General features: G+C 38.9%; 1 protein-coding gene across 1 annotated transcript in view; it reads left to right on the top strand.

Moving 5' to 3' along the window:
- LOC122811966 (V-type proton ATPase 116 kDa subunit a3-like) overlaps positions 1-25,464 on the top strand; it is a gene marked incomplete in the record, with an annotated part of 518,494 nt that overhangs the window by 33,564 nt on the left and 459,466 nt on the right. Inside the window, 1 exon segment of the mRNA XM_044084165.1 lies at positions 2,510-2,631. Coding sequence (XP_043940100.1) covers positions 2,510-2,631 — 122 coding nt within the window.

Below are 25,464 nucleotides of genomic sequence, written 5' to 3'. Positions count from 1 at the left end.
AAAGATTTCTGGCAAGACATCTACACAGAGAGACATCATCTAGCTGTAGCTGTGAGACGATACTCTGCACACATCAGCTTGCCTTGCTTTAGTGAGTAGTCCGGGAACAGTAATTCTTTAGTTAATCAGAGACATTTAGTGAAAATAGTTTAGTATTGTTTTCTACATCTGTGAGAAACTATCCATTTGTATTTTTATATCTTGTTTGTTGTATTCAGTATTCTCCTGTTTTCTGTATTTATCATTAAATATTTTAATACCTTACACTGTGGCTGGTCCTTTAGAGAATACTTGTAACATTTTGAGAGTACTTATGCTTGTTTTAGTAACACTGTGGCCACTCTTAAAAGCCTTGCTGCTTTGGTCACACCCTAACATTTGTATATGTATTAATTTTTGTACCCTTTGTAAGAGCCCTAGGGCAGCTGACTGGTGGGAGCATGATTACCTCAGAGTCTGGGCAGAAAGGAGCACAGCTAGTAAATCTATGTCAGCTTTTTCCAGGTAGGTGTGTCTGTGTGTGTGTCTGTCTGTCAGCTACTGGGAATAGGGACACAGAGCTCCAAAGTGGTCAGTGTAGTATTTGTTTGGCCTGGAGAGAGAGATAGAGAGTCTGGCCCTGAGTCTAGAGTGTGTTCCCTGTGTGCCCTTAAAGGAAGTTATGCTTGGTGCAGGGAACTGCATCTGAAAATACCATGTGAATCCATCTCTGCTGTTAGCGACTGTCCCTCACTGGAGCCAGTGGTGAGGACTAAGTCTCCTTGATTGCTGGCCCGGAGTAGGCACCCATCACACACAGAATATTAGGGGTGCCGAAGTTTTCTCTTACCTTTGCTGTTAATCTTGGGGTTAACAAATCTGATGATGTACAAGTTTGGAGAGTGTAGAGGAGCATACCCTCCCCCCCCCCCCCAGCAAATGTAATTTTTTGTATTCTAGCTGTGACATGGGAAATATATAATTTTTTTGTAAATGGTATGGGTTCCAGTGATAAATTTCCTCGACTTTAGGCCGTATGCTCAAACTACCGTCTTAATAGGTATATGGAAGACTGATGTAGCATCTTAGTTCAATGAGATTATAGATCAGCAATCACATAAGTGTGTGCATTCATAGTCTTATCACCTTTCCTCCTATGCTGCTGTCATGATGCCCACCTATGGTAATCTTGCAATGTCAGGATACATGGCATTTAATTAAACGGGTAACTTTTCTTTTATAAAATGGCATCTCTATAGAAACTGTTATCATGAATACACTTCCACTGGTGCAAAACACAATACATTTGGGGAAACATAAGTTCTTAAAATCATTATACATTAGTCTTAAAGTGGCAACAGCTGTCTTGCATATTCTGTATATATATAATATGTGTGTGTATGTATGGGTTCATGTCATTTGATTGACAATTCATTTCACTGACAGTTCATTACATCGACAAGCATTTGCCCCCTTCCCCAATGTTGTGCGACCCTGGAGTTGATATATATATATAGTTAGGGGGGCACAGCCCCCCACATAAAATGCTTGTCGATGTAATGAACTGTCAGTGAAATGAATTGTCAATCAAATGACATGAACCCGTATGTGTATATATATATATATATATATATATATATATATATATATATATATATATATATATATATATATATATATATATATATATGTATATATATATATATATATATATATATATATATATATATATATTTATGTGTTTTATTTATATATATATATATATATATATATATATATATATATATATATATATATATATATATATGGATCTACTGTAAAAGACCCATAATTCCACTTGTTTGAAAATGAACAGTGGAATTTCAGTTACGCGAAAGTGCACTTCTGCGAAAAACAGTTCAACAAACCATTAAAGAAAATAGGTGCCAAAGCACACTACAGTGGGGAAAGGGAATTTACGTATTTCCCCACTGTAGTACGATCTCGGAGTTGGTATATTTAAGTAGGGGGGTGGGGGGCACAGCCCCCCACATGGGGGCTTGCCCCCCTGCAAAAACAATGTTTCTGTGTTGCTTATCGGTACGTTGAACCGATGTTCATGGAAGTGCACTTTTGCATAACCATGGGTCTTCTGTTTATTTTCGAAGTGTATTTTCGATCATAAACGGTAGACCCATATATATAGACTGTATTTAGCAACTCTACTTTATCACAGCTGCAGTGTTACTTTTATATTTGTCTTTGCATCTGAAGTAGGAACAGAGCTCCCAGATATTCTGACCTTGCGCCATCAAAGATAACATGCACTTTGCTTGAGAGACTGTCTTTGTGTCATTCTTAGCAGTTATCTTAACAGGATTAACCCATTTAGTATAGCTGAATTGTTGTAGCTGGTCTGCATGTGACATATTTTCTTAGAAATAATAAACCAAGTTACAGAGATTCACGATGTAATGTCCTGTAAAAGAAGTCCAGAAATCTGTGGTGGAGTTGCATCAGATTTGTTAATTGTTGCCATTTCTTTTCTCAGGGACAATGGGATCCCTCTTTCGAAGTGAAGAAGTATGCCTGGCTCAGCTGTTTCTGCAGTCTGGTTCAGCCTATGACTGTGTAAGTGAATTGGGAGAAATCGGCCTAGTTGAATTCAGAGACGTGAGTATCCATTCAAAAGCAGAATTTTATGCAAATAGGAAATACAAGCACTTATCTGTTACTTTCTTGTTGTTGGTAGCAGGCTAACACCTGCTAATAGTAAGTAATTACATCTGAGATGATCTAAGAGCTCCATGTCTGATTGAAATATAGTTGCATTGACCTGCCAGACATAAGAAACCCCAGGTATTTTAATTTTATATGTAATTTTTCTGTGGTTTTAATTGAGAGCCATATTTGTTTGCACTACAATACAACTATGCAGTGAACGAATGAAAATTATCATGTTTTCAACTTCATGTGTATGACTGTGATGTAGGCATGGGCATCTCAAAGTATGTTCTTTCCGTGTACTGGCTCCCTGCTCATGGGACACTGTGTGGAGCAGCAGCAGGCCCACCTTGGTGAAAAACCAACAAAGTTTTTAAATTGCAATCTTGGTCATAAAGGAGTTTAGAAAGCCATTTGATTATGTTCAAATGGTAGAGCAGACAAAGTCGCTAGAGATAAGCATGTGAAGGTCTGGGTTGGAGGCCAAAGTTTTCTTTAAAAGACAACCACACCTAACACAGGAAAAAAAGTTTTTTGAAATATATTTGTCTTGACTGTAGTACTAATGTCCCTGCACCACCTTACTAAGGCATGCTAACCCTAACCCCAACCTTGCACCCCACCTTAGTAATTCTGTAACAACACCATTATTCAAAGTATCTGAAGTTTGTGGCAGGGTTTTGGTTAACCACTTGTAAAATAAAACTTTACTTTTGTGACTGGTTGTTGTTTCAACATGTTGATTTTTTTTTTAAGTGCTAGAATCAATCACTTGTGTTTCATTCCTTGAGTTCTTGTACACTTCATTAGTTCACTGTATAATTGTGGTTATAGGTTCATATGTGTGTAATAATTCATATGTGTGTAATAATTGTGGTTATAGGTTCATATGTGTGTAATAATTCATATGTGTGTAATAATTATGGTTATAGGTTCATATGTGTGTAATAATTCTTAATGTTCCTGCTTGTAAATGTTTCATCTCCCAAACCCCTGCTTACACTTTTCAAGGGTACAAGGACTTATAGAGGTTTGGGATGCATGGCTAGGCTTAAAAAGGCCTTAGTGGTCATTATCCTGGTAAAAACCTATGAGCCTATGAACATATAATTCAGAGCTGAACTACATGCGGATGTCTCGCACAGGGGTGTCACCATATGACCATGATGCACTTAACCCATCAGCAGAAGTTGAGGTCTGCAGGGCCTTATCCACCCCTACCAGTGGATGTGTCTGTATGTATCTACTTCACAAGCTGAAAGTTTAAAAACTTTGAAATTCAAATTACCAAGACCATAATGTCAAAGTTTTGAAACGTTGAAATTGTAATAAAAAAATAAATAAAAACAAAACTTTTTTTTTTACGTTTTTGCAGGGGTGCAAGTGCAGCTGTACACCACATACCTCCTGCTAAATAAAAGTTCCAAGTTTTGAAACTTCAAGCTTCTGAAGGGAGTGTGTCTGTGTGTCTGTGTGTAAGAGAGAGAGAGAAGGAAGAGTTGAATTTATTGCCCTGAACAGGCAAGACAAAATGAATTCCAGTCATTTGGAGACTGTGTACACAACATACCTGGATCTTCACATGTCTGTTGTTGTAGTACACTTATTTGTTTATTTAATTATGTAGGTGGACTGAACCAGAGGATATTCTATATAGAATTGTGGGGTGCAGAATAAATCTCCATCTGTAAAACTCATTTGAGGGTTGTTTGGGTGGGGAAGGCCAGAACTACAGCTAGTAGCTACACATAAACCTGTGAAATTCCTTGTTTTACTGTAATTTTTGAATACCTTCGAAACGAGGATTGTCCATTAACTAGTGATTCACTCCTTACCTTCAGAGCCCACAGTATTTTTTCTTACAGATCTTGGTTACAGCTGCTAAGCATCCATTTAGTGTGGCTTCCATTACCTAAGGTTGGAACCAGATCACCCAAAAGCACAGAGGATCAAAATGTATATCAGTCCTATTTTTAATGTACAAGATTAAGCACCTTTGTTCCACCCCTACAGAACTTCGCCAAAATGGTGCCAGTACAAGCACCTCCCCCACCTCCACAAATATATACCATGTCTGTGGTTGCACAACATTGGGAGAAGGTGAAACAGTGCCTTGAAGTATATTTGTTTCACTCTAGCAAAACTGAGCAAGTGATTTCCAAGGCAAAGCAGACTGAAGATACAAACAGCTCTAAGTAGATTTTTGGCTTATAGATCTCAAGTTTATTGTGTTGGTCTGTCGCATAAAAATTTAAAATGTTGCTTCCTGTGGTGAGCTTGTCATAGACACAGCCCTTAATTATGCTGCCAGTAATATTCTCCTGTGTGTCAGTGCCCTTTAATGTTTGTGTGTGCAGTTTCCCTAAATTTCAGATCATTGCAGAAAAGGTATGTATGCAGCCCTTTTTGTGGGACATTTCTTCTTGTTTTGATGCTTTGTACTGAGATACTGAGAAAATTTTTGTGATGTGAATGCATATGTCCATGCTTCGGCTTAAGGGTAAATTTACTTCCTCTTGCCACCATTACTTTTGACTTCACAATGTGGGACTATATGCAGTTTGCAACCATCTTATGTAAACACTGTGGCACAGAAGGGACTGCATTGCTAAGTAGTAAATAGGGGCATGCAAGTATAAAAAAAAAAAAAAAACACAACATTTCATACTTCGTACGCTTTTTTGGGATATCAATGCAACACAGGAGCAACAAATGACTGTTGTACCTAAGTTAGCAATATTGCTGCAAATAATAAGATACATGCATACATATGTGGGTGTATTTATTTATATTTATATATAAAACACACATACACACTTTGCTCATGGGTCACCCAGGACAGACTTCTGTCTAGCTGGTTTAGCCAACTGTCGTACTGTAGGTAAAAGAAGGCCAAGGGAATCTGATCCTATTGTATGAGATGTTAATTATCTTCAGCTTGTAGTCTAGAGTTGAATCCTCTGCTCTAAACTGTTAAACAACTAAGTTAGTTGGACAGTTTTTTCCATGCAACTTTTAGACTTGTAGATCTATAGGTTTATACTAGACAACTTGTTGCTAAGACGTTTAAGAGCCTAACCAAGTAAACCCCTTGATCTACTGTTTAATTAAGTAGGTTCATTGCAGTCATCTAGAGGGGCTATGCAGAGTAAGCCGGAGAGAATTTGATTGTCCATCCAGTTATTGAGATTAGCTTTTAAAGTGCCTAATGGACTGCTTCATGTATGCAGAGGTAGCTTGTTCCACAGGCATTGAGTGAGTAGCATTAGGTACCAATCCTATCGTATTTATTTATTAAGTGATTGATATAGGTTGACATCTTTGGTATGGATGTTTTGAAGAACCATTTGTTCTATGGAAATACAAGGCTTCAAATAGGGCAGGGCAGGAGTCTTTTATGTTTCAAAAAGCAAGGCAAAGTTCACCATGGCTGTTGGCGAATGAGTACAAGGTAACTAAGGAACTTCATTGTCTTTTTTTTTTGTCTCTGAGGTTTCCCAAATTCAGCAATCTGCTTAGAAAAGTATGTACCAAAAGAGAATTATATCCACTGAATGGCCTTGTGAGCTATGATTACAAGGAAACCAAGACTATTTTAGCTCCTAAAGAGGTGCCATATAGACTGGAGACATGATGTTCATAAGATTGTGAGTTATCAACACAGGTTCACAAATGTGTAGCTGTTTGCACTATTGATTTTGTGTAGCTAATTACACTATTGATTTGGAGGGATGTTTCTTTGTGATAGATGGAAAATTTTATTTATCAACTAGAACCACACCATTGTTCATACACCAGGAGATGGCCCAGTAAGCCCTTGCTGAAGTAACTTTCTGTCAAAGTGAGCTGACAGTGGCGACCATTTTGTAGTTATCAAACGTAGAATACTGTGGCCTATAGGGCACCATTAGAAACCTATTTCCATTTAGAGGGAAGTTGTTTTGCACCCTTCAGCAAGGTTAGCCATAAACCTGGAATACTAGATTAGATATATGAGAAATAAATAGCAAAAAGGAGATGGGACAGTATTGAGCTCTGTGGGACATTGCTAGTAGTATTTTTATATTTAAGAAGAAGCTTTTACTTTGTGAGTTCTTTAACCAAACAATTAGCTTGTCAGAATGTTAATTGAGTAAGTTCACTGGGCACATACTCCCTTTTCAGGGTGTCCTAGGAGCAGTGTCTGGTTAAATGACTTGCTCAAGGTCACACTGTATTTAGTGGATGCTTTAGAAATGGTGCCTAGGTCTGCTGCAGTGTTTAGCTCTAGTAACACAGTCTTAAAGCTGTATGTTAAACTACCAGACCTAGACGTGCTGCCAGGAGAGTAGCATATTTTTGGGATGTGGGAGGAAACCAGACTACACGTTGAAAACCTGTGATTGCAGAGGAAGAGCTTCTAAACTCCACACCCACTGTGACCCGAAGGAATGATTAAACCCTGGCTGCTGGCTCTGTGAAGCAAAGACCTTCCAGTGAACATCAATTCTGCCAGCACCAGTTTTAATTTGCCACTGCACTATAGTTTATCACACATTTGCTTGTACATCTAAATGCAAAATAATTCAGACTTACTTTTTCAGAGACCTGCTTGTTGGCAGATTTTGTGAACACTGGCAGTTACACTGACCGCTATTAGCAAGTGCATTTAATACTGTTCAGATACTTGACTGTTGTGATGCTGACTGGCAGGGTCACAGTTAACTAGTAATAACCCAGCTCACTCAACCCTTGTTTGGTTACAGGTGGCTCTGTATTTAGTGCAGTCTATCCCAGGAGGAAGTGAGGGATTGATATATCTTTCAGTGTGTTTCACCACTGTGGGGGCTATCTGTCTTAATGGCTTTGTCATTGCAAGTCTGGGGAGGGAGCAGGGACTGGATAAAGCAAAACAAAATGCTGATCTCAAGGATGTTGCTGCACTACAATGCCTCGGTCTTCTCTTAGACAGTGGGGATAAAATATCAGGTCCTAGTATGTCAAGAATTGCATCCGGTGTCCTAAATTGTGTGGCATCGGTGGTGGCTGATATGCTAAACGGGGGCCAAAATGGAGATGATAAATAAAAGAAAGGTCATTTAAATAATTTATTCATTCTGTAGCCTGCTTAACAAACCTTAGTACTCCCCCATCCATCTGACCTCTTGAAGTGTAGAACCAGCAGCCAAAGTTTCCTAAAGCCATTGTTTTGTTTGTCAAATGCACTAAAGCTGAAGAGCTGAATCCACAGTGTGCTCTAAAGTACTTTGCTGGTACTTCTGCAGGGTACACTTTGACCTGCGGTAACCTTTCAAGTCTAAGGACTTTTTTTATTTTTTTTTTTGTTATGAGCTGTAGTGACCTTGAAAATGAGTACACTGTTTACCAGAGACTGTGTGGGAAAACTGTTCACGTAAGGGATGAGGAAGGCTTGTTCCTTACCCACAACCCACTTGTGCACATTACTCTTTTATTGAGCATTCTGTGATTCAAAGTTTTCTTTTAATGAAATAGTGCAGAGAATTATGTGTGTCAAGGTTTTTTTTAAGTTTGCAGAAGTTTTGACACTTCCTGTTCTCCTGCAGAGGTGGAAGTTTGGTTTACTAAATGGTTTGTCTGAAATGAAGCTAAGCATTTCACAAGGAAAATTCTTTAGAACTGGTTATGAGGGAGGGAGTAGGATACTGTTGAAGTAACCATATCTTCATTAAACAACTCCATAACGGTGAGCTCAAAGATGTTTAACTCTTGATTAAAATTTTTTGGATCTGTAGAAGAAACGTGAATCTTTCCAAGGCACGCAGCAGAATCAAGGCTGAGAATTGGATGACAAGGCTAGTGAGTGCCTGAGTCCAAAGACATGTATGATTATCTCTACTGAATGTAGAGTGCAGCAATGTTGTGAAAAATGAGCTATCAACATAACGTACAAGGCAGTGAAACTAAAGTAGTCCATGGATGGAGAGGTATACCAAAAGCCAGACACCTGTCTGCAAGGTACATTTGAATCTAATCAACAGGAAAATAAGTTGCATTTATTTAGCTTGCAGTTCTATGTATGCTAATTGTAGTTAATGCTAGACTGAACCTAACCCAGCTACAGATTGGAAAAAAATGTATTGCAGTTGAGCAACCTATATGGCTCAGTGTTGCACACTGAGACTTCAGACTCCTCAATTTATGTACAAATATTTTGGGGAAAGCACATTATGTAGCCTATGCATCTGCTAAGGGATGGTATCTCAGAAGTGCAGCACCCCTCCCTCCTACTATTTCAGCACCAGTATTGAACCCACAAGTTTACGGTTTTCCTGACCTCAAAGTCTCGAGTGTGCTTCCTATTGACCCAGTTTAAATCACTTGAGTCACTCACTGTGTGGGAGAACTGCACTCAGTTGTTTTCCTGACTCTGTACAATTTTCCGAGTCTCTGAGTAGTTATATTCATGCATTGCTCCGTTTCTATGTCATGATCTGCAGTTTAGCATCTACACTGTGGCAGGTAGAAGCCCTCAGTGAGTCATAACACTTTCTATAAATTAGCCATAAATTCTCCACAGCACTCCAATTTTTTTTTTTTAAACAATATACTGTATAGGAGGTGGCATTTGTTTTATCAGGGTGGAAACTTTTCCATATGAGTTGTGAAGGGACATCAGCTCTCGTGATTCGGATAAGCAGTGACAACATCATTACATAAAATAAATGTATGTGTATAACTGATTTTTAGCAATAATGATTTGAACTGAAAGTATGGAAAGAGGAAAAGGAGAAAGTGTATCCGTTATCCCCTGAAACTACGCACAAAACAACTGAAGCTGAAACTTGAGCAGATTGCTGGAACCTAATCTGTCCCTTATTCGTATATCCTACTGTAGTGTGTACCACTCTGAGACAGCTGCAAAATTAGACTTTTGAAACTAAAACAGGTGCAGTACGTAGTTTGCATGACTACAGATATGCAGATTGCCTCCCATTTTTATGGTGACTATGTGCATTCTAGGCAGTGCCAGAAGAATGAATCCTACAAATGTTGTAGGAAAGGGTTTGATATTTGTATTGTGGGCAGATGGCACTACTCCTAGTAGTAATGTATACTCTGAAGAAGCAAAATTCCTTTGCCATTCTTGGACTAAATTTTTGGGCATAGACTGTTTTTAAAACACTATAAGCTACTTTTTCAGTGTAATAGTGTTAGACGAATTACCTAAATGCATAGAAAGGGTGTGAGTTGGTTTTAACCAAAGAATGAAACTTGCTAGTACTTGCTATTGGGCTGAGGTAAAGCTTAATCTGGCTGCTATTTCATATAACCTGGCTGTAATTTTTGATGAATGATTTCATTTAAGCTTTTATGAGACTGCCTTTGTATGCACCTCAAAGGTCATTGCTGCAAAATGGAGATGTGAGAAGGGTTTATGATGATCCTGTAGAGAGATGGGTCATTTCCATGGAAGTTGCAGCTAAGGTCTGGGTATTACATAAGAACGTTGAGAAATAAAAGATCAGGAGATGTTCTGTGATGGGCACCGCCAAGTAACAGGCATGCTTTTTGAGGAAGAAGTTAGTCCTTAATTTTGAAAGTGCTCGGTGAAGTCACTGTAAAATCATACAGCCATTTGAGAAACTGATTATTTCTGTAAAGTAGGTAGTGCATGTCATTAGTAACATCTATACATAGTGCCTTGCTGAGATGGCCAGTGCTAGGAAGAATGTTGAATATCTACACCATTTAGGTTTATAGCCCTGTAGATAGAGTTCAGCTCCTAGCATGTTGCATCCAAGTCGTATTTCTGTTGCATAAAATACCATACTGAGGTAATCCTTTTAAGAGGAAACAATTGTTTTAGTGAGCAGATATGAGAAAATCAATGACTATAGATAATTGACTACCTTAGTGGTTGCCAGGTTTGTAAAAAAGGATGATAGTAGTTTACTTGTAGAGATGCATGGAAACTACCAGAAGGTGGGCATTGTTTATTATATGTGAGGGAGGCAGCATGTTGGGTCTTGAGTCAGTTAAGCTAGTGTTACCTATGTATTGAGCTGATATGCTGGAGTTTCTGGACATCATGTTTTGTGATCTTGTCTTGTGGATCTCAAAAGTGGGTAGAAGGTCAAGAAGAATTTGAAGGAGGGGTGGCTATTACGTGAAAATTGGTGATACTTGTATGAAGAGAGGATTTAGGCTGTTTCCTTGCTTTATTTTGTTTTTTATTTTATTTTTTTTCAATTCTTTGATTATCCATTGAATCCAGTTAATGGTAACGGGAAAGCTCTACCTATCACAATACTCACTGGATAATAGACTGGGCTGGACCTAAGATATCCTTTTTCACTCCTGACTAATCACAGTAATAAAAAAGATACAAGATGAGTTCTACAAGTACAAGAGAATCATGATTTACAGTAACAGGTTTTCATCTTGTGAAGCATCACAAATGTGCAGCTTTAGTAAGGGTATGGGCCTCCACTAAGTTAATTATCAGTGTAGCTTTGGCATTTGTATTAAGTAAAAAGAAAGGTGTTACTTTTGGCAGAAAGGTATGAGAGGACAGTTCAGAAGTAGTAATAGTAATGTTCTGAATCTGGCTTCTATGTTAAAAAATGGCAGACCGGTACAAGTACGGTGTGCCCATGTTTGTCTAAAGTACATAGTGATATGGAGGAAGAAGAGTGAAGAATTCTAGAAGATTTCTATTCAGTGAGGAACGGCAGTTGTTCATATGAAGAAGTTTACTGAAGAAAAGGCCACAGTCACTTGTTTGACATTTTGAGAGATGGGCAGACAGTGAACTTTATCTACATAGTAGCTCTGTTTTTACAGGACATAATTGCATATGGATTGATGCAATTTGTTCAGACCCACCTGAAAGAAAATTGGCATTAACTGATGAAGAAATGGTCATAAGTGAAAGCAAGCGAAGAAGGTTGAGAATGACTAACTATATCCTTTCTATGGGGAAATATTCTTCTGTTCAAAGAACACAAATTCTTTAGCAGATTTTTCGAAGAGTTTCTGTTCATAACACTCTTATTTATATCCTCCGTAAATATGAGCAAAGTGTCTATCCAGACACCCAGGCTAGTCAGACCAGTTTGAAACTTCCTAATACAGCAGGGTCTGTTAAGTTTGAGGAAGTTCTGGAAATTAATTTTGAGGTGCTAATAAAGCATTATTTGTTTCTTAGGTTAGTGCCACAGAACCAACACTAACACTGAAGAGGAGGTTATCCAGTATTAGTACAAGTCTGTTTCCTTCCTGCAGTTCCAGGTAATTTGTCAGAAAACATTGCATCATTCTACTTATGAACAACATGGATGTAGACAAATGAATGAATTAAGATCAACAGCAAAGGCCCCAAACATGTGGATGGAGTGCCTTTAGGTTCATAGATTAGTACTAGGCTAACTGCCCTTGCGAGCCATTTTAAGCCTAGCCAATTATCCCCCTGTGAGATTCAAACCCTGTACCTTGTGTTTGTAAGGCAAACACCTTAACCATTAGGCCACCTTGTCCTTGAATCATTTGGTAAGGTCTATGCTGTATACCTCACAGTTTTAAAGCAGCCAAGATAGAGAGACAGAATTAAGATCATTTTAAGTTAACAAACAGTACTGCTGTTAATCCTGGTTCCATGACAGTTTGTCAGTAAAGCAGGGAAGAGTAATGGTTGTACTTCACCCGTTGCTGAAACCATGTTGGTTTTCTAACACAAGATCGTAATCTTCCAGAAAGTCCTAGCAAAGAAGGAATGGTTATCTCTTAGAAGTTTGTGAGAGGAGATGGTAAAAAGACTGATCTAAAGGAGTCTTGTGTGATTACTGGTGCTAGATTTTAAAATCTGTATTAAAAATGGTAAAAAAAAAAAAAAAAAATCTACTGCCAATCATTAGCGGACCGGAGTTCCGCTGTGGCAACCCCTAACCGGGAAAAGCCGAAAGAAGAACAACATTAAAAACGATTGCTTTCCAAAGGTTTGGAAATGCAGTGGTTTCATAAAATGTTAAGCATGTGATTTAAAACGGCACATTAATGAAGGTTATGTAAGTAAGCAAAATGCAGTCATTTCTGTCAAGGTTGAGACAATCGCAGAGTAGTAGCTTTGTCTGCCAGAAAGAAATTTTAATTGGCTTCTAAAGCATAAAGTTCAGAATGGAGCAGCACCATTCTGTTTGTTTCTTGTAATAACCAGGACTATTGATGCTCCACATAGTTTTTTTTTGGCAGTTTATTCATGTACATCCACTATCTGGGAGCACAAACACTATGTATGCTGCAAGGCTCCCAGTGAACCAAATCACTGGCCACAAAACATGCACACTATTCATGCATTCATATATATGCAAGTTAATGAGTATGTCTGTTACTTATTCTGAATATGCTGTAACTTGCCCCTGAATGTGAAACAGTTTGAATAAGAGTTTTCCCACTAAAGATCTGTGGTATACCTGGAATGCTGTCCTACCTTGCAAAGCAGGTTTTAGTATGATTGAGTGCAGAGAGTAAGGAATGCAGTGTTGTTCTCTGTACTAACCATTCTAGCTGCATTCCTCCTGCATTTCGGACCAACATCTGTTATTTAGCAGTCCCTTTCACTTTCCTTTTAGCTCAGTTTACCTGAAAATTGCATTCAGTGGTTATGTACTACCACCTTCAGAAGGCTGGCTTACTCTTGGCATCACTAAACTGGAATCTTCAGTTGCAGAATGCCCAGGTTGCTCATATTTACCCAGTCAGTATTATGTACTTGTCTCTTGCTTTTATATCGTTGATTACCCACTTTAATCCACATCTGCCCTGTGCATTACTTATCAGTTGGTCATTGTTGGTGTTAGTCCAATATCTGCATGTAATTATCTTAATGTTTAAATTGTTCTGTTTCCTTGTAGCAATGATTTCTTTTATTCTACCAATGTTAACTGATTTCTTTACTTGTAATATCCATTTTTGGCTGAAAAGTGGCAAGGTTGTATCAAGAATGTCTTCTGGTGTAACTAACAAAACTAAAATTAAAAAAAAAACTAAAATCCATAAAGCAATGTAGCGTCCACTCCATTTATGATTTACCCTGTTGAATTTTATGTGTAAATGCATACGATTTTTCCATTTGTTGAAATGAAGTAATGGAACGACCTTGTACCATACCAGCTGACGAAAGGTTGAGATTCAATGTTCTGATGATTTACGTATTGTAATATTTTGCAAATGGGGTATTGCATACTTGTTACTTCCTCTGATAGTCTGCAAATTTAAATTAGAATAGATCTAGTCATTATAGCAGCAAAAGCAAGCAAAGTCGTCTTCTTCTTTTGGCTTTTTCCCCAGTTAGGGGTCGCCACAGTGGATCACCTGTCCACTCATGACTGGCAGTTTTACGGTGTCGAGTTGCCAGCCCGGCGCCCAACCTTCCACAGAAGACACACACTCACACCTAGGGCCAATTTAGAGTATCCAATCCACCTATAACATGTCTTCAGGATGTGGGAGGAAACCTGAGCACCCGGAGGAAACCCACATGACTACAGGGAGGACATGCAGACTCCGCACAGAAGGGCACCCCAGCTGAGGATTGAACCGGAGAACCTCTTGCTGTGAGACGGCAACGCTAACCGCTGCACCACTGTGGCTGTCTAACAAAAGCAAGCAAAATAAAACACAAAAATACAATATTCATAAATAACTGTTGGAGGAAAATTATGAATGTGCAATTTTACTTCAGCACTACCAAGTCACATGATAAGTATTTCCAGAGGGCAGTATTATTTTTAAGAATGCCACCAAACCACATTTAAGATTTTTAAAATGGCTATCACTTCCCTGTTTGTTGTCAGTTTATACATATCTGGTTTATGAGATGGCACACACTGATTGCATTTATAGCATATTTGACATTTACCAGGGGCTTGACAGTCCATATGGAAAATTTTACTTTCCCACACCTTTATTTAATGTAAGTTGCGTACATACACATGCATTTATTTTGAAGCTACTTGAAATGTCTGACAATGAATGTCTTGTGTGTTTTTTAGTTACAATGGTTGTCAGGTTTAAGGTACCACCAGGGGAGCAGCCTTTGCTCCCACATATGCATTGTACTATATCTGCAGTGAAAGTAGCAATATTGCCATTTGTGGATACGTGGATGTGGTCCATTTATTTGTTGGTTGCTGTGGAAGAGCTCAGTTGACCAACTTAGATTGTTTCTTAGGGAAGCATCTGGAGTCACCAAATAGTTTGTTTTTAACATTCACTGAAATCAGTTTTCCAAATCTCCAATTTTTTTTTTTTTTTGCCCGACATAACCCAAACTTATATGTACCAACTGTAAGGTTATACAACAGTGGGGAAAGATGAAAAAGACTGCTGGCAACGTTCATTGATTATTTTTTCATTGACTAAGCAGTATTTGGTGACTCGGTTGCATCCTGTTTCTTGGTTATCGCCTAGTAGTAACAATTTTGGCATTGTTTAGTGTTTCTTTTAACTAATTTAATACAGCTATAATAAAGCTGAGTAATAGCTTGGCCAGTACTACTATATAGAGGAAGCCATTCAGCAAGAATTGTTATGTCAGTTCACAGTTGCCACCCCACATGCAGTCTTAAAATATTCCTTATTCTCAGTTTGAGAGAACATGTAGTGATGATGCAGGTTTCAATGCTGGTTAATTTATTAGAAACAAAGTTCACTCAGAATGTCTGTTATTACAGTTATTAATAAGGCCTTAACACATATATACGAATGTACAAATTTAAAGAAACTCCACCTTAGAACTAAAAAAAATATATTTTTTCACTCTTTGTTTTCTTGGCTATTTTAACACCTCAAAATCACTCTGGCTGCTTATTATAGAACTTTATTATGTTTTTTACAAAATGGCTACCAATGGGGTGTGATGTTATCAATGTGATCTTGTTTTTCTTCAAGCCTTTCTCTTTCCCATAATCCATTTAAAGTCTGCTTTTATGAGTCATGCGAGACATAAGGAAGTAGTGGTATATCCCTATCCCACTGGCATATAATGGATTAGTGCCAGTCACTGTCATCTTGTATTCCTTTAACAGGATTGCTTCTTTGTTTCTTGAATGGATCTCAATTGTGTGTCTCAGAGCTTGTTTCACTGTATACTAAGGTGTTTTAAAGCTGTAACCAAAAAAGTAGCTAAACTGCAGGCCTTTTCAAAGTATCTTTTTGTAGTCCAGGATGAATTGACTGTCCTGACAAGGTTCATAAGGAGGCCGAAACATGCATGTCCACAGTTAGTGGCTTTGGCTTTGTTGGCCTGAATCTGTCCATAAAAATCTTAAAAGGAAAAAACTAAGTCATGGACATTCACAAGCCATGTAGCTGAAACACTTGATGTCCTTAAGTGGTTATTGGCATATATCCCATGGGCCTCTATTCCAGGAGGTTTATGGTATCGCACAGTGAAAACTCTAGACCAGTTCCAGTGGTCCTGAGTGGAATTCTTCCTTCTCCCAGAATGATACGTATACAGCAAGAAAAGATGACTGGTCTCTACAGTTACCTTGCCAGTCCAGCATATTTCAGCAAGGGATGAGATGACTGACAGTTCAACTTGCTTTGTAAATGATGGTCTGCATCTCTCATTCCATGCCTTCCACATACTGGCCAATGCCCTTGCTATCCACATTGTCCCTTTTTGTAGGCAGAGTTGAGCTAATGAACATATAACTACAGCCGATATCAGTGTAGCAATCTCCGTCCCTAATTGGACCATATCTAGGTGGTGGTTCTCAATTCCAGAATTCTTATCCAGTTGCCTGAACTTAAGGCTGCCATTCAATTTGAACATGTACACGTTTGAGTAATTACTGAGGCTTAGTTTCTGTGTAAAGATGGCACTCCCTCCATGCCTAGGTTTTGTGCCTACCATGCAACTACGTCTGACAACAGTGTGGTAGTGTTTCTATATTTATCAGGGATCACATAATTTTTAGGCAGATAAAACTCCGTACACTCCTTTACTGTGCTTTTACATTAGGAGGACTAGGATTATTCATCTAGTGGCAGAAGGGGTTACCTGGTCTGTCTGAGCTGGGAAATGCACACAAAGGCTCCAAATATTTTTTTTTGCACTTCTCTTACATGCTGCAACTGTACTTCAGCAGTTAAAAAAAAAACTGTACTCACTGCTGCTGCAAGTAGTTAATTGCACTGTATTACATTGTTAGTTGTAGGGCTGTTGTATACAGTTTCTGTAGTCTTATTACACTTTGGCTCTAAGATATCTATTCTACATTAAAAAGATTTTTTTCTGCATCCTTGTGGTAGAAGTGTGCTGTCCTAACTTGTCTGATTTGGAGATTGCTTTTGGAAGGCTAATTGTGTGCTTTTCTGATTGGTAGTTAGCTTAAAACTTGTTTGTTTGCTCATATTTAAGCCTCCCTTTTGCATGGTGCTACTCTCTTTGCACAGCGGAGGTTAGCAGTGCCCTGTATAGATGTAAAAGACTAGAAGCTCAATTTTTCCTGAAACAGCTGTCATTGAAACCCTTCCAAGCTTTTCTGCTGCTTGATGAACAACTCACTGGTACACTGGGCAGCACTGCCTTATTGATCAACCTTAACCTGCACAAAATATAGGTCCCTCTTGTAGTCTCGGCGCTACCAGCACAGTCCTGTCAAATTAACCCATTCACTTCCCTAGTAAAGCATACAGTAAGAACCTGCTATCATGGATGGGCAGTTTCCCATTTCTCTGGCCAGCATGATGGACATGGGCATACTGAGGCAATGTAGCAATTGTCTTATGTATACTGACAACCACTTACTCCTTAAACAAATAGTGGTACGTGAGAGATGTAGTTATACTATGAAGTTGGAGGCCAGACTCTCACATAAGGACAAGTCTAATGCCAAACAAGTTGTCAGCGAGCCCACACACACAAACTTCACACACTAAGAACACGATACATAAACCCACATATGTGGAGGTGCACACTAGTAACTTGCCAAAAGATTAGAGGCCTCCCAAATGGGAAACCACTTACACCCATAACAATGCAAAAAACAACCACAACATAACAACACATACACAAATACACACACATACATACAGACACACACGTGTGTGTGTGTGTGTATATATACACATGCATACATTATTTATATATATATATATATATATATATATATATATATATATATATATATATATATATATAATATATATATATACGCACACACATACATGTACCCATGTGCACGCGCGCGCACACACACACACACACATATATATCCATGTCTCGACAAATAAGCCCATAAGGCGCAACACCAAAAAACCTAATTTATTGGTCATAGGTGACTCCATTGTGAGAGACATGAATTTTCCTCTCTCCAGGCTGGATAACGAGTGGGTTACAGTTAACTGCTTGTCCAGTGCCAGGCTCTGTCAAGTCACTCAAGCACTCGAGTCACTCAACCACAAGTATTGGTATAACTCTGTCGTCGTCCATGTGGGGGTGAATGACTTGAGGCATATCTCATTGGACTGCATGAAGAAAAACATGAGTGAGCTCTCAAATTGTGTCACAGACCGGTGTAAGCTTAGCCTTAAGCAGCATTCTACCTTCTCCAAGGATGATGCCACAATACAATCAAAATGTGATTTTGACTTTAACAATTGGCTTGGCTTTCGGTGTCAGTCCAAGGGGATCCAGTATATGTTAGCTTGTGAAGACATGGTTGACAGGCCACATTGCTTTGCCAGAGATGGTCTACATCAGTCTCCCTTATGTTTTTGGATACTGGTAAAGGCATTAGCCACCCCTATTGTGCCTTTTTTAAGCTGTGTCAAAATAACCAACCTCCCAACATAACAAATTCCTGTGTAGATAAACTCAAGGCACTGCTGTGTAATGCTAGGAGTCTAAACAAGAAACTGTACTCCCTGGAAAGCCCCTCAGTTTGGAAGATGCTAATGTCATGTCTGTGCAGTCACCAAGACATGGTTCAAAGGCACGGATAGCATTGCAGCCATGCAGGGCTAAAATACCTTCCACACCTTCAAATCACAAACTGAGTGTAAAAGAGCCAAAGCAGGAGGTATCAATGTTTATTAAGGATAAGTACACCTAGAGACTAGTCAAACAGTATGACTCTTGAGCTACTCCATGTCCAATTACCTAGGCAAAGGCCCCTACCACATCATAGCTAGCTACAGGTCCCCCACCATGAAACAGGAAAAACATACTGAATGCCTGGACTTACTGGAGTCGCTTGCTATACAGCCCAACACTGGAAAACCTGCACGACCACAGACCATGCTGGCTCAGAGGTTCTTGGACTTTGTCAATGCAAATGCTGGTGCTGTGGAACAGCTAGTCCGCACACCAACAAGAGGCTCAAAATGTCCTGGGCATAGTACTCACTAACATGGGAGAGCATTGCACTCCACCCCCCCCCCCCTGTGATGTCCTGCCTGGTATGATCGGGTCATAAATCAGTCTCGTTTGATATAATTGTAAGACCGGGTAACTAATCAGGCTCAAACATGCTTAAGAATTTTTCATTTTTCAAAGACAAATTGCCTCCTACTAAGTGATGGTATAAGAAGTTTCAAAGCCCCCCTTAAACACAGATAACTGACTCCTGTGCAGAGGTGTACACCAATGCCCTGTATAACCATTTAAGCAGGTGTATTGAATCTCCTGTACATGACCAGATTAAAACCAGGTCTTGCTGAAAAAGCAAACCACCCTGGTGGACCCCTAGTATTAACAGCCTATACGACAGAAGAAAGAAACCAATGTACAACAATAAGAGGGAACTGGCTCAGCAGAGGGAGAAATCCCTCTCTAACTTAAACAACCAAATCAGAGATGTTGTCATGTCCTCCAAAGCTAATTACAAAGCAAAAATAGCCTTCCAGCTAAGAATCACAAGGCATTATTTAACTACTTCCAGAATCTCAACGGGAATACCCAGCTATGCAATGAACTGGTTGTGGATGGCACCATCCATACTCAACCAGAGGTAATAACCAACCTGCTAGCTGACAGATTTAGAGCAAACTTCACACTTCTGTCCCCTCTAGCCATCTGTAAAGTTATATATGTCACCATTCCTCTGCCTATTATCTCAAGAGAGCAGGCCATCTCAGCACTCTCAAAGACAAAAAACACTGCATCAGTGGGCCCAGACAATATCCCAAGTTGCCTTTTAAACAACTTAAACATGACCTGGCCCGACCCACTTGAATTCCTGTTTACCAATGGCCAGCAAACTGACTATGTTCTGACAGAATGTAGGAGAGCATCAGTAATCCCGCTGCACAAAGGGGCACCATCATCCGACCCTATGAATTATAGGCCCATAACTTTGACTAACCTCATCTACAAGGCCATGTAAAGAATCATTATGGACCTTTATTAACAAGGACAGTTGTAATCTCCAACCTCTGGACCCAACCCAGTTTGGCTTGGTTAAAGGTAGATCATGCCTCTTTAAACATGGTTGACTTCTTTGAGAAATTCACGAAGGTCCTAGATGAGGGATAAACAGTGTATACTGCAAATCTTTACCTAGATAAGGCATTTGATACAATCCCTCACTCTGGTATTTTAAAGAAACACTCCTAATTGGGAATTGACCCCTTACATTACCAGATGGGTAGCCAGCTGACTCACTGACAGGACACCTATTGTAAAAGTGGGTAACCTCACCTCTAGCAAAAGTTATCAGTGGCATACCACAGGTTTCTGAGCTGGGCCACTTTATTGTTTGGAGTTTATTTCTCATAAGTCCAGGCAAACTTGGGCAGACTGTGGCTGACCAAGTTCACCAACTCTTGCAAATTGAGAGCAATCCCTGAGATCCCCAATGATCATGTACCGCAGACAGTATTAACACAGGCAACTGATTGGTACCAAAGCCACAGATTAAAGCTAAATGCAAAAAAATGCATTATTATTCACTTTGGGAAAGTGACATCCCTACTAATTACATTATAGACAGCACCCCCCACCCCCAGTGGTATGTGATATGTGTACTTAGGTTGATAGCAACCTGAACTTTGACCACCATGTATCCACAATAGTAAGGAAATCCTTCTAGGTGGTACATCTTGTAAGTAAAGGCATTGCATCTAGATCTAAGGATGTTATAATTCCATTATATTTGGACCTCATCAGCCCAATGGAGTACAATGCTCCAAGAATTTACAGGTTAAAAAAAAATCTTGCATGGAAAGACTAAAAGCTCTGTCGCCAACAGGTTGCTAAGGTGCGACCTGTGCCTGGCTTGCAGGGCATAGTCTCGCCTGTCCCTGAAGGAAATGCTACAGATTAGTAAATCAAACTGCACAAGGTTCACTTGATCCAGGGATCTTAACCTAGCCTCTGACATTAACAGGTCATGCTGGAGAGATAGTTAAATCTCCCAGAGAAAGCCACTTCTCTAGAACAAGCTTCCAATTCATGTGAAACAGAGCCCCTCCCTTGATCCTCTTCAACAGCAAACTTGGTCAATAAATGGGTGACTGCAAATTCACTCCTGGGGTGGTGCCCATGTCCTTCCTGGACAGAGGAAGTCATTATTGACTACCATAGACCCTTACCTCTGTGAACTTCACTCGTCTAACCACTGCCAATTGGGGCAGCTTGGGATAAATATGCTAAGATTGTAAGGGCTCCATGGCCATCAGCCTAGTAACCTCCTATGAACAAGAAACCCATAAACTGAATTACCTGAACTCCAGTTTACCTTGAGCAGGACAGACTATCAACTTACTAGTGTGCTATGGGACACCCTCTGTGTACCCTGACAACTGTGCAAGATTCCTAAAATATACTTAAATGACCTATTACCAACAATGCCTCTATAATGGGAGATTTCCAATAAAAGAACAAAAAGTCACAGAAACCCCATACTACTCTAATTATCCAAAATAAAATCCACAGATAATCACAAATCCACACAACAAGGTAAAATCCACTAGTTATTACAAATTCCACTTGCAAGTTAGAAAAAGTTTACCAGTGTGGTTCAGGGGTGCCCATTGCCAAGCCTCTTTTTTGCTTTTGAAAAATAAACACATTATTAGTAAGTACGAGGGATAGCAGATCACAAAGAACAGTAATAAAATGGTGTGCATGTTCAATAAAATATAATAAAGAATCTTTAGTGTTCCCTACATAGTATGCTTGTTGATCAGAAATGTAAAATGCATATTGGGAATCAAATTTCTGATATTAGAAGGGAAAATTCAGTGAATGCCTTATGTAAACATAAAAAAGAAAAAAGCATAAATCCTAATTTTAAGTTTCTTATACTAAAAGTGTTACCTGACACTATGTGAGGTGGTCATGTAATACACTGCACCGAGACATAGGAATTTTACTGGATACTTTATTTTGGAGCACATTTACTACCAGACTTGAATGGAAATGTTTCTTTAAAGCCTTTATTAGTGGAATTTCAGAAGGTCTAATTGATTGTGTTATCACGTGACTTGCTGCTTTAAATAGTTGCACAGTTACCTACTCAGCTGTTGTGCCTGATGAAGCCTTACTAGGTGAACGTTTTCTAACTTGCAAGTGGAGTTTGTAGTAACTATTGGATTTTACCTTGTCTGGATTTGCAATTATCTGTGGATTTTATTCTGGATAATTTCAAGTGCCACTAAATAAACTGTAGCACCTATAACTCTAAAGTTTGCTATGCCTAGAGATTCTTGTCCTTTACTGTCTCTTCAAGGGACATTTTCTGATTTATTAAAAAAATTTAGAGGGCATAATATTCTTGATCTGGTCCTAAATAATATAACCACTCGTGTACCACCCATCAAGTTTCTCCTTTCCTGGTTAAGTCTAACCATAAACTTGCAACCTTCTCTTTCAAAATTTCTCTAAGCCCCTGCAGTCGGTTCTGAATTCAGGGAATTCAAATGGCCACACTTCTTCAAGCTCTGTGATTAGCTATACAAATTCATTTGTAGTATCAGATCTGACAACAACAAAGCCAAATTCTGTTCCCACATAGAAAAGTCCCATCCTGACTAGAGCCAAATATAATGGTGAATGTTAAGAACAAACTACTCTTGGGGGGGGGGTCACAAGCTGAAATTGTATAACAAGAGGGAAAAAAAGCTCCTTTAAGCCATACAACAGATCTAAAATTCTTCATATTAAAGATTTCTTCAAGAATATCATGGAACTGAATGCTACTGTCTGGACTAGTAAGGCAAACCATGAACTTAAGTTATCCTTCTGAAGCCAAGTATAATAAGTCTTTAAGTTAAATTAGAAAACTAAAACACCACCAAACAGTATGCTGAACTTATCCAAAATGGCACCACTTGGACCCATTAGACATAACAAATGTAGTGCAAACTTTATCCTATGAAAATTATTCTAACTCCACAAAGTCCTGAATCCCTTGTACCTCATAATATCAAAAGGAATTCATACTGAAAGTACTTAAAAGGACAGTAATACTACTTCCATGGGGCCTGATTATTTATCTGGATGTCTAACAAATAGACGAATAAACAGAGGATGAAAAATACATATGCATATATATAGTATGATTTGACCAATGAGCAAAAAAACTGCCCTGTCATTCATTAATATTCATGAGTAAGAATAGGGACACCAAAAACAGTGCAATTCAAAATGAATGATACTAGTAATAATAATTTCAAAAAATAAATGCAAAACAGTATACATATTTAGATAGACCAGTTATGCTAAAATATGTATGGAACATATTAATAACATGAGAATATATTATAACAGGACCATAAATTATAAATATAGCAAATAATGGAATGCATTTGATAACCACCCTGATGTAGTCAAAGCAAAGTGCACAGAGCAAAATACAGGAGAAATATTCAATATCCTGCTGTACTAGGTTAGCAAAAAATCTGATAAACATATATCATCATGATAAAAAACAACATTATAAAAATATATGTATTATGGAACCAATTGGTATATGAAGTAAGAAACATACACTGAAGTGAATGGAAGTTACACTGGCTTACAAGAAGTAAAGTGATACCTGAGTAACGATGTTCATAGGTATATATAGTCATGATAAGTCGGCATGTGAATGTTGGTATGTTCACATGATAGGATATGTGGTGGACAACTGTGATATAAGAAAAGTTATGGAAATCAAGGTTAAAAATGATCATTGAGTCCTGGACTGAAAATAGCTCCCAAAGTAATGATCCAATATTTCTCCTTCTGATTCAGAATGCCATGCCAGCCCTGTTTATTGTTACGATCACCCACAATTCGATCAATAATCATAAACGTAAATAGTGCTTGTGGATGTTGGAGGAGGTGTTGGTACATTAGAATTGGTGGTCTTTTTGTTTCTGATGTCACTGCGATGTTCATTTATCCTGCTTCTAAGTTGTCTGTAGGTTTGACCCACATAGAAGGCCCCACAGTGACAGGTAGCTGAATATATAACCCAGTCACTACTGCAATTGCCAAATACCTTTCATTCAAAAACCTTGCTGATGTTCCTGCTGGAGAACTGTTTGGATTTGGTAATCTGTTGACATGATCCACAATGACCACATGGGTGTGTGCCCAAGAGTTCGTGTCCCGTGAGGGTTAACTGTTTGTGAATAGCCCCACCACTGCCTGTATGTTTGTAGTGAGAGAGGTGTGATCCTAACATTTTACCCCTTTTGTATGAAAACTTGCATTCCTCACCTAGAAGGGATCTGAGCTGGTCATTGGCGAGCAGAATATTCCAATGTCTTATGATAGTATCACGGATGACATTATAATTCCTACCATAGGTAGTGATAAACCTAATGGTAGGTTGTGCAGTGTCAGTAGGTGGATTCTTGTAATCCAATAATTCTGTTCTCTCCGTGTTCTTGGCTCGATTTCTCGCCAGATTGATGTCAACATAACGATATCCCCTGTTCATAAATCTGCAGCAGAGATCTGTACTGGCCATCTGATGATCCTCCTGATTGGAGCAAAGACGTTTCATGCGCATAAACTGTGATACAGGGATGTTTCTGATGGTGTGGTGTGGGTGCATGCTAGAAGCGTGTAAGGTAGTGTTATATTGGGGATATTTACGAAAGACCTTCGTGGACACCGTATTGTCCAGGTTTCTGTAGACAGTTACATCCAGAAAGTTGATGGTTTGTTTGTCATAGGTAAGAGAAAATTCCAATCCCCAGAGGTTACCATTTAGATATACCACAAATTCATGTAGATATGCCACATCCGCACGCCACACCATCCAGCAATCGTCCAAGTATCGACGCCAAATATCCATTTCCACCAGGTATAGATTGTGGGACATATCATAGATCATGCACTCTTCAAAATATGCCATGAATAAATCCGCATATATGGGAGCAAAAGATGCTCCCATGGCAGTACCCTGAAGCTGCCAGTAGCATTCCCCTTGGAAATAAAAGACGTTCTTGTCGAGTACATGTTCAGATAAGCAAATCAACAGTGTGTTGAATCCTGATGTATACAAGTTGGCCCTGTCCAACCAGTATTGCAATGATTGTAATCCAGCCCAGTGTGGAATGCTGGTGTACAGTGCTTTGACGTCTAGTGTGCACATGAGCCAGTCTGGTTCCAACTGTATGTTCTGAATGATCTTGAGAAACTGAGTGGTGTCTTGTAATCTGGCCCTGACCAAACCCAAGAGTGGTTTAAGGTATTGTGTTAGAAATGCTGAGAGGGGCTGTGTTAAAGATCCTATCCCTGACACAATAGGTCTTCCTGGGGGCTTAGTTAATGATTTGTGAATCTTGGGTAATAAATAAAGGATTTGTTTGCGTGGT

Source organism: Protopterus annectens, chromosome 9.part0 (genome assembly GCF_019279795.1).
Source record: "Protopterus annectens isolate FY-2018-M chromosome 9.part0, PAN1.0, whole genome shotgun sequence".
Classification (NCBI taxonomy): Eukaryota; Metazoa; Chordata; order Ceratodontiformes; family Protopteridae; genus Protopterus; species Protopterus annectens.
The sequence above is the reverse complement of the archived record's forward strand: the minus strand, read 5'-3'. Positions and strand labels throughout refer to the sequence as shown.